The sequence below is a fragment of the Liolophura sinensis genome, chromosome 4 (assembly GCF_032854445.1).
Source record: "Liolophura sinensis isolate JHLJ2023 chromosome 4, CUHK_Ljap_v2, whole genome shotgun sequence".
Taxonomy (NCBI): domain Eukaryota; kingdom Metazoa; phylum Mollusca; class Polyplacophora; order Chitonida; family Chitonidae; genus Liolophura; species Liolophura sinensis.
Genome location: NC_088298.1, coordinates 6,188,872 through 6,199,246, shown reverse-complemented (window position 1 = coordinate 6,199,246; position 10,375 = coordinate 6,188,872). Strand labels below are relative to the sequence as shown.

Sequence of the window (10,375 nt, the reverse complement as noted above, 5' to 3'; positions counted from 1 at the left end):
TTACTGTAAATGCCCTAAAACTTCATCCATCCCAGCAGAGTTGCTCATTTTACCTTTTCTGAATGTTGTTTCTTGAAAGGTATTTCAAGGTTAGTTGGTATGAGGATGTGGTTATCCTACTGGAAAAGTATCACTTCAAAAAATAAAGATATATGACATTTATTTGGGTTGGGAAGTTGTGGGGTGGGGGGGGGGGGGGGCTGAAATGTGAGGTCATTTACAGTAGGTGGTGAAATATCAAGTGAAGCTATTGTGTGGTTTACTGTACATATAAATTACGAACAGATTCACCTTATTTTTCACCCACTTGGTAAAGCAGGGTGATTAGTGAGTGTGCAATTCATTTAGTGTCAAATCCTGATATTTCAATGTAAATTTTCTTCAAAAACAGGATGTAAAGTTCAGTGAATTATCCTTGTGAAGTTAAGTTGGATTGGGCCTGCGCTCTCCATAAAGAGATGTCAGCTAACTTGAGCTGGTCAGGCTGGAATGGATGATGTGGTATATTATTGTGTGGATAATGTGGTATATTATTGTGTGAATGGTGTGGTATATTTTTGTATGGATGATGTGGTATATTGTGTGGATGATATGGTATATTATTGTATGGATGATATGGTATATTATTGTGTGGATAATGTGGTATATTATTGTGTGGATGATGTATATTATTGTATGGATGATATGGTATATTATTGTGTGGATGATGTGGTATATTATTGTGTTAATGATGTGGTATATTATTGTGTGAATGATGTATATTATTGTGTGAGTGATTTTTTTTTTTTCATATTGTGTGGATGATGTGGTATATTATTGTGTGAATGATGTGTTATATTAATGTGTGGATGATATAGTATATTATTGTATGGATGATGTGGTATATTATTGTATGGATGATATGGTATATTATTGTATGGATGATGTGGTATATTATTGTGTGGATGATATGGTATATTATTGTGTGAATGATGTGTTATATTAATGTGTGGATGATATAGTATATTATTGTATGGATGATGTGGTATATTATTGTGTGAATGTGGTTTATTATTGTGTGGATGATGTGGTATATTATCGTGTGGATGATGAGGTATATTATTGTATGGCACACTTTGAGCTCTGTTAGAAACCTGTTTTGAGGTTTATTTAAAAGGTACCCTACTAGATATCCTACTCGAAAGTCTCAGTTTCAGCACCAAACATTATATTTTATGATATGTGTTTACCTGTGAATATGCACTTTTGGCTGGCGAAATTTTAGTCCATTGAGTGTGCATGTTGTTGACTGTTTCAGATCGATGAGGAATTATTGGGCAAGAACGCACGCACTGTGTTCAGGGATCGGAAAACGGGCAAACGGCGAAACCTGAAAGAAGAACAAGACAAGCAGGACGAGGAAAACGCAAAGAAACTGGAAGAAGACAAAAAATATGAGTTGTGGGGTAAAGGGTAGGTGTTTTTTTACTGTACATGTCAGTAGGGTGAATAGAAATGAGAAACGTGACATTCACAGGTGGGTTGCTAAGAACTACCGAAGGTTACCATAATGGAGAGAAGGAAAACATAATGACCTCTTGTGTCTGTATTTGAAATATATGTAATGTTTTCATAATACTTAGATTACTTCCCTTTTCATCGATTATCCCCCCTTGACAGTAGTTATCGGTTTAACAATGCAAGGCTGTTAGCATTTGTGAGCACTGGTGAGATTGAATTTACACAACCATGGAGATCAGCTCAAACTAGTACGCTTGGAAAAATTTCAGGTAAGGTAAACCACTTTTGAATCAGTGGGGTTTGCTTCTGGGCATTGAGAAGTGACAAAGTAAAAGGCAAATATTCTCCGTATCCAAATTCTTGAAAAGGGTAGAAACCTGCATATATGTATTACAAAAATACGGAATATTCACTTATTTAACTCATTATGCACCTTGGGGCCTCTCACCAATGAGGTTGTTGTGAGTTCAAGTCTTGCTTATGCAGGCTTCCTCTCTGGCTGTAGGTGGGAAGATGTTCCAGAAACCTGCGGATTGTAGTGGGTTTGCAGCCTCCATAATGCTGGCCGCTGTCGTATAAGTGCAATATTTTTGTTTGCAGGGCAGAACGCCAATCAAGTAAATAAATTATGAGGTGTTTCTAGTTTGTTCCCTCTTCTTAATCAGTATAGTGAATGGAAGATTTACAATGTACTAATTGACCAGTCAATTGACAATAGCTCAGTTGGTAGAATGTCTGCATCAGGGGCAGTAGATCCAGGGTCAATCCTGGGTCGGATCACACCTAAGACTTTAAAAGAGGAAGCTATAACTTCCTCACTTGTCGTTCAGTGTTAAGGTGCAACGTGTTAGTTCAGTGTTAGTGCAACGCCATGTTGACCCGTATCTGTAGAATGGCTCTGGCGGGTCGGCTCACATACCTTCAGTAAGTCGTCTCAGTGAAGCAGCACTATATAAAAGAGCGGTGGAAATCCATCCTGGAACAAGGAGGCACATTACATGCTCTCTAAAGACTCCTTTACCATCATACGACAGAAAAATTGTTAAGTATAACGCTAAACCCCAAGCACTCATTTGTTCTCACTCTGTTTTTCTGTCCAGTTTAAAGCAGGTGTCAGAGCAGGACCAAGCTGTTAGCGATGCTATCCACGAGATGTCTAAGCCGTTAGCGCGAGCGCGTGATGACAAGGACCTGGATGACATGCTGCGTAAGATGGACAGAGAGGGAGATCCTATGGCTGCCTTTCTCACCAAGAAAGCCACCAGCAAGAAAACCAAAGGTACGTGTTAGTAATCCCAACATGGCACAAGTGCATCAGGTTTGCTGATTTGTGCTTTGGTTTGATATTGCTTTCATGTTGCTTTTGATGCAGCTACTCTGCTTTGATGCTTATTTCTTTGTAGTGCTGCCCCATTGGAAAGCCATGCCAAAGACACCATATATTACAACCTTTCCAAAGCTTTACACTTGTTGTTTTAACCAATCTACCTTGTGGCTGATGCCGCCATAGTGCTGCCTCACAGGAACATCATGCCAAAGACACGAGATATAATACCCTTCCCAGTTGCAGTTGTTGGGTTGTTGACCAGTCAGTCTTGATGGGAATGTCTCTATATTGAAGTTGCTCCCTTTGCCCTTCTCCATGCCCTGCCCTGCCCAGCCTAGTTACAAATACAAGTATACTCACCCATGTTAATCAGGGTTCACACAGGTCCTTGGAAATCTGGAAAATACCTGAATTTTTTTTTTTAGAAATCCCAGGCGTTGAAAGTCCTTAAAATTGAAGATCCTTGAAAGTGCTTGAATTTCAGTGAAGTAAATGTCACAGACATGGAGGAGTAAAACAGTATTAAACCTTTCACATTTTGTCGTATTAGTGCCTTGTATACTTTCTAAGCCATCAGCTTCAGGCGGCAACTTGTCGGTTGACTCATATCTTGCAGCATCTTACTGTTACTGTTCCAGGGCTTCATGCATAGCTCAGGTTTATGGCCCTGGAGCATGGATACTTATGGTATAGCCGCACACAAATTCTATTTTGAATTCTGGTGGGTGCTTGAAGTCTTGGATAAGTCCTGGAATTTGTTTTCACCCAGCAAACCTTTGTTTGTGATCCGATGCTAAGATAAGGAAGTGCTGGGCTATTAATTCCTCACGTGTACTTGTGCTCAGAACAGAAAACAGCTGACTTGACTTGCTTTGTGATCCGATGCTAAGATAAGGAAGTGCTGGGCTATTAATTCCTCACGTGTACTTGTGCTCAGAACAGAAAACAGCTCACTTGACTTGCTTTGTGATCCGATGCTAAGATAAGGAAGTGCTGGGCTATTAAGTCCTCACGTGTACTTGTGCTCAGAACAGAAAACAGCTGACTTGACTTGCTTTGTGATCCGATGCTAAGATAAGGAAGTGCTGGGCTATTAATTCCTCATGTGTACTTGTGCTCAGAACAGAAAACAGCTGACTTGACTTGCTTTGTGATCCGATGCTAAGATAAGGAAGTGCTGGGCTATTAATTCCTCACGTGTACTTGTGCTCAGAACAGAAAACAGCTGACTTGACTTGCTTTCTGATCCGATGCAAAGATAAGGAAGTGCTGGGCTATTAATTCCTCACATGTACTTGTGCTCAGAACAGAAAACAGCTGACTTGACTGGCTTTGTGTTCCAATGCTAAGATAAGGAAGTGCTGGTCTATTAATTCCTCACGTGTACTTGTGCTCAGAACAGAAAACAGCTGACTTGACTTGCTTTGTGATCTGATGCTAAGATAAGGAAGTGCTGGGCTATTAATTCCTCACGTGTACTTGTGCTCAGAACAGAAAACAGCTGACTTGACTTGCTTTGTGATCCGATGCTAAGATAAGGAAGTGCTGGGCTATTAATTCCTCATGTGTACTTGGGCTCAGAACAGAAAACAGCTGACTTGACTTGCTTTGTGTTCCAATGCTAAGATAAGGAAGTGCTGGGCTATTAATTCCTCATGTGTACTTGTGCTCAGAACAGAAAACAGCTGACTTGAATTGGTTTGTGGTTGTTGGAGATTTTAGCAGTTTGACTAATCTGAAACAATATATCAGTCATGATGTCGACATTTGGATTGTGTTCTCGTGTATATATGGAGTTGTAATTTCAAAGTGTTCACAATTTTATTCCGGGTTACATGAAGACCCCTCCTCCCCCCCCTCCCCCCCAATATTCTACAAGTAATGGGGAAAGTATAATTTTTTATTCCATGCTTCAGAGAAATAGAGGGATATTTATTTAATTAGTGTTTTATATGCAGTACTTAACAATATTTTACTTATGCGACGACGGCCACCATTGTGGTGGGAGGAAACCGGGCAGAATCCGGGGGAACCCACAACCATCCACAGGTTGCTGGTAGACCTTCCCACGTACGGCCGGAGAGGAAGCCAGCATGAGCTGGACTTGAACTAACAGTGAACGAAATAGAGGGATAGGAATTTGGCTGTTGTCTGTTCCTCTGATACGCTTTAACTTCTGTGTGGTAACTGCAGCAAACGTTGTCTGATTTTAATAACATTGTGTACATTTTACATGGTATCTTTGATAGAGCTTGAAAAGTAGCCAGATCCATGCGTAAGTTTTGTATTCATGCATATGCATATGAATTCAGAGATTCCCATTGGTTGTTAGTTTCCTGGTATTAATTGTTCCAAAATATTATCCAATTTTGATAAAAAAAATTTGGTTTCTAATCTGATTTGGTGGCTTATGAAACCACATTGAAATACCAGCACTTATTTACAATCACAATTTTTAACTTGTCATTTTCCTTTAATACTATTTTGTTTATTTTACAGAAAAGCCACAATTTAAGGGCCCTTACCCCCCAAACAGGTTTGGTATTCGCCCTGGTTACAGATGGGACGGTGTGGATAGGTCAAACGGATTTGAGAAACAGTATTTTGCCAAAATGGCCGACAGGAAAGCTACCAATGACATGGCCTATAAATGGAGCATAGAGGATATGTGAAAAACAGAATTGTGTGTATCCATGAAATCTCCATGTTTGGTACAGCAAGAGTGAGGAATAGTGTTTTTTTGTTTTTTTTCTGAGTTGAGGAAAATTCATCTGAAGAGATTGCAAACCAGGAAACCTTTTAAAGTGAAGTGCTTGATGGTGCGTGGAACTTATGCATAATACCACTGACACACCAGTACATATGTATCGACGTTCAATGATGGAGTGTGGAGCTTGTCCATAATACCACCCGCCAGTACATGTGTATCGGCGTTCACTGATGGAGCGTGGAGCTTGTCCATAATACCACCCGCCAGTACATGTGTATCGGCGTTCACTGATGGAGCGTGGAGCTTGTCCATAATACCACTGACCCACCAGTACATGTGTATCGGCGTTCATTGATGAAGCGTGGAGCTTGTCCATAATACCACCCGCCAGTACATGTGTATTGGCGTTCATTGATGAAGCGTGGAGCTTGTCCATAATACCACTGACCTGCCAGTACATGTGTATCGGCGTTCATTGATGGAGCGTGGAGCTTGTCCATAATACCACTGACACACCAGTACATATGTATCGGCGTTCATTGATGGAGCATGGAGCTTGTCCATAATACCACTGACACACCAGTACATGTGTATCGGAGTTCATTGATGGAGTGTGGAGCTTGTCCATAATACCACTGACCCGCCAGTACATGTGTATCGGCGTTCATTGATGGAGCGTGGAGCTTGTCCATAATACCACTGACCCGCCAGTACATGTGTATCGGCGTTCACTGATGGAGCGTGGAGCTTGTCCATAATACCACTGACACACCAGTACATGTGTATCGGCGTTCACTGATGGAGCGTGGAGCTTGTCCATAATACCACTGACACACCAGTACATGTGTATCGGCGTTCATTGATGGAGCGTGGAGCTTGTCCATAATACCACTGACCCGCCAGTACATGTGTATCGGCGTTCATTGATGGACCATGGAGCTTGTCCATAATACCACTGACCCGCCAGTACATGTGTATCGGTGTTCATTGATGGAGCGTGGAGCTTGTCCATAATACCACTGACCCGCCAGTACATGGGTATCGGCGTTCATTGATGGAGCATGGAGCTAGTCCATAATACCACTGACACACCAGTACATGTGTATCGGCGTTCATTGATGGAGCATGGAGCTAGTCCATAATACCACTGACCCGCCAGTACATGTGTATCGGCGTTCATTGGTGGAGCATGGAGCTAGTCCATAATACCACTGACCCGCCAGTACATGTGTATCGGCGTTCATTGATGGAGCGTGGAGCTTGTCCATAATACCACTGACCTGCCAGTACATGTGTATCGGCGTTCATTGATGGAGCGTGGAGCTTGTCCATAATACCACTGACCTGCCAGTACATGTGTATCGGCATTCATTGATGGAGCGTGGAGCTTGTCCATAATACCACTGACCCGCCAGTACATGTGTATCGATGTTCATTGAATACAGCTATTAACACACCCCACATCCTAGTTTCACAAAGATGGCAGACATGTTCGAGAATCTCATGTATATGACAATGGTACAGTAATAGTGACTTACAAAATATCATATGACAAATGTACAATATAAAAAAACACTGTTTTTTGGCCCAGACTCAGTCGCAGATTAAGTTTGATCAGTGGTGATTTCAGTCCACATTTGGTTTGAAAAGTTTAGTCACATGACATGCCAATGGGAATATAGTTCCATTTTGCTAAATTCAATTCATTCATGACACAAATTCCCCTGGAATTAACCTGGAAGTGTGAGGTACCTGGACTTCATAAGGAAAGAATGCCCTAAGCACTCACTCACTCGCTCCATTCAAGAGGTTTATGTTTTACCCTTCCATTCGAAAAGAGGTTACATTTGACCTTTCCATGTAGTTTTTTTTGACCTTTTAATTCCAAAATGATTATGTTTGACCTTCCCATGCAAAAAAAGGTTATTTTTTTACCTTTCCATTCAAAATAGAGGTTATCAGACAGTATGTTTTATATGTTGTTTATATCCAGTAAGCAACAAGTCCGTAGAAAGAGAGTAGCTACTAAACTTGATGTCATGGAGATTCGTGGAAGAGGTAGCTTTTCAGTAGAATTGTGTATTTTGTATTCCCATGCTTATTTCTCACTGCCTCATTTGCATTATTCGTCACGTTTGTATGCTTGTGCTGAGATCGCTAGAGTTAAACTGACTTGGTAGATTTGTATTTGTGTACGGCAGCTGAAATTCTATTCAGCCAAGTCAAGGCTGGAAGAAAAGAGGTGCGTTGGCTTCAAACTCTTTTGTCATTGAAGGTAAAAACAGCCCTCCTGTATCATGTGACTTATGAAAAATGTTAGGCAACCTTTGTAGATATTAATTTACCAATAACCATGTTCCAGAGGCACAGGTGACACCTTTAGAAATTTCTCAGGTTCACAAACGTTCAGCTCCTCAATTTTTTCCATTGTTTTTGTACTTGTAAATAACTTTCTGAGAAACTTTTTTTTAGACCCTCATGTTAAAGTAAATGTGATCCTGCGAGAATTACCGGACATGTTTGACAGGTCACATGATACAGTTTGCAACTTTAACTGCAGAAGAGTTTGAAACATGAAACTTCCCTTTGCACTGTTTTAGTTCATGTTGAAATCCTGTTCTAACAGATTCTTGCTGAGTAAAAGTTAAATGTATGATTATTTGCTCATCCTGTAAATTTACCATTACCAGGATGTGTAGAAATCATTGGGCTTGTCACAAAAACAGGCAGAATCATGTCTCTTTTGGTTTCAAATGTACAAGAAAATCCTTTTGAGCATAATAGTTGAATTTCTGACAGGTGGAGAATACTAGAATACATTTCATCACAGAGAATACTTTCTCTATTTTTTTTTTATCAGACATTCTGTTAAGTTCCATGTACTTTTCCTTTTATATGAAAGATAGCTTGTACTTGGAAGGTGCTGAAATTCACCATCTCTGTTTTACAGGTGCTGAAATTCACCATCGCTGTTTTATAGGTGCTGAAATTCACCATCTCTGTTTTATAGGTGTTGAAAGTTACTTTTATCATTGACCTACACCACTTTTATTTTGTGTTATTTCAGCAAGCTGACACTAAAAAAATCCAACTCTGGAATAAAAGCAAAATTGAAAATCCATCTTTTTATTTCATCCAATCTTTATTTTTTTAATGATTCTCTTGTTCTTCACAACTTTTTGATGGTGTAAATTCATCTACAACAGGAATAACTGCAAAGACGCTTCACATTTCCTACGTACTAGATGATTGTAAGTTTTGTCCTAAGTGGGAAGGACTGCAGCAACCTGCACATGGTCATGGGTTTCCCCCGGGCTCTGCCTGTTTTCTGCCTATCATAATGCTGGACGTCATTGTATAAGTGAAATATTCTTGAGCATGGTGTAAAACACCCATCATATAAATAAATAAATTTAAGTTCTATTTTTATTCTTATACCAACATTGGAAAAATATTTACTCTGCTAGTGAAACAATTTAAATTGGTGTGACCTTATGTTAGTTTTATCTTGAAGGTGTCTCCTTGCATTTGGCCATTCCCAGCGTCAGCTTATGGAATGTGCTGCCTCACTGAAACACAATGGCAGCTCGATCCACCTCGAAGTCAGGAGACCCAAGATCAAACACAGGTCAGGTCATAACAAAAACTTTAAAATGGTGCTTGTAGCTGCTTGGCTTGGCCCTCAATGTTGAGAGGTTAGACCAAGAAAACATGACTGGTTGGCTCGGTGTCAGTATGTCATTGGGTGGGGTGTAGTGCCCGGTGTCTTCAGCATGATATTTAAGTGGCAGCAACACTTTGGTGGCATGGACTCGCCCTGCCACAAGAAGACACGGTATAAGTACACACACTTAACGACTCCTTGTCGTCATGCGATTGAAAAATTGGTAAGTACGCTGTTAAACTTGCAAGCATACACACATGCATGGCAGCACAGTTACAGGGGGCTCTCTGACGGTTCACTGTGACAATCGTTACCTTGACGTCACATGTTTGAATCCCAGCTGTCACTGTTTCAGCTGGGGCTGCAGGTGAAGAGGATTGTCAGATACATGACAGAGATCTCTGGTTTTAATGCTCTAGTCATACACCTGACCACCTTCATTAGAGTTTTTAATGTGTTTCTTGCATTCTCGGTTTGGTTTACTCCACAGGTCAGTGGTTTACTCCACAGATACACATATAACTGACAACCATTATTTTGGAGTGAAATGTTTCACAACAATTAATCCTTCACTGAAGATAGGGCCTTGTGATGGCCTTGTGATTTATACTGAATGTTTGTAAGGATAACTTCAAGGTTTATCTAAACGCGTAAAGTTTATTTATTTGATTGGTGTTTTATGCCGTACTCGAGAACGGCATATGGTGGGTGGAAACTGGGCACAGCCCGGGTGAAACCCAAGGCCATCCGCAGGTTGCTGACAGACCTTCCCAGATACGGCCGGAGAGGAAGCCAGCTTGAGCTGGACTTGAACTTACAGCATCCGCATCAGTGAGAGACTTCGAGTCACTACACCACCCTGGTGTGCTAACCACTTCAGTTCAGATTCAATTGAATATAATTGCCTTTCACAAAATGTCAGCCTCATTATTGCACAAGTTACCATTCAAATTCCGTAATAAAGGTCATAGACTAAATAATGCAGATTGCTGTATAAATTTAGGAATCATTTTACAACCATAAATATTATTTGTACAAGTCTGAAATATGATAAATTGAACTATTCTTGGCCAAAAGTCTGCAATGACAAAATAATAAACCAAAGGCTTCAGTCCTGCTTAACATCCCCCAACATGCCTGACAAATGCAGCAATGTTCATGGATTGGCCAAATG

General features: G+C 40.5%; 1 protein-coding gene across 1 annotated transcript in view; it reads left to right on the top strand.

Moving 5' to 3' along the window:
- LOC135464773 (BUD13 homolog) overlaps positions 1-6,247 on the top strand; it is a 9,208-nt gene extending 2,961 nt beyond the window's left edge. The window contains 3 exon segments of the mRNA XM_064742319.1: positions 1,298-1,452; positions 2,601-2,779; positions 5,327-6,247. Of these exon segments, the coding sequence (XP_064598389.1) occupies positions 1,298-1,452; positions 2,601-2,779; positions 5,327-5,499 (507 nt within the window). The 3' untranslated portion in view covers positions 5,500-6,247.
- The last annotated feature ends 4,128 nt before the right edge of the window (positions 6,248-10,375 follow it).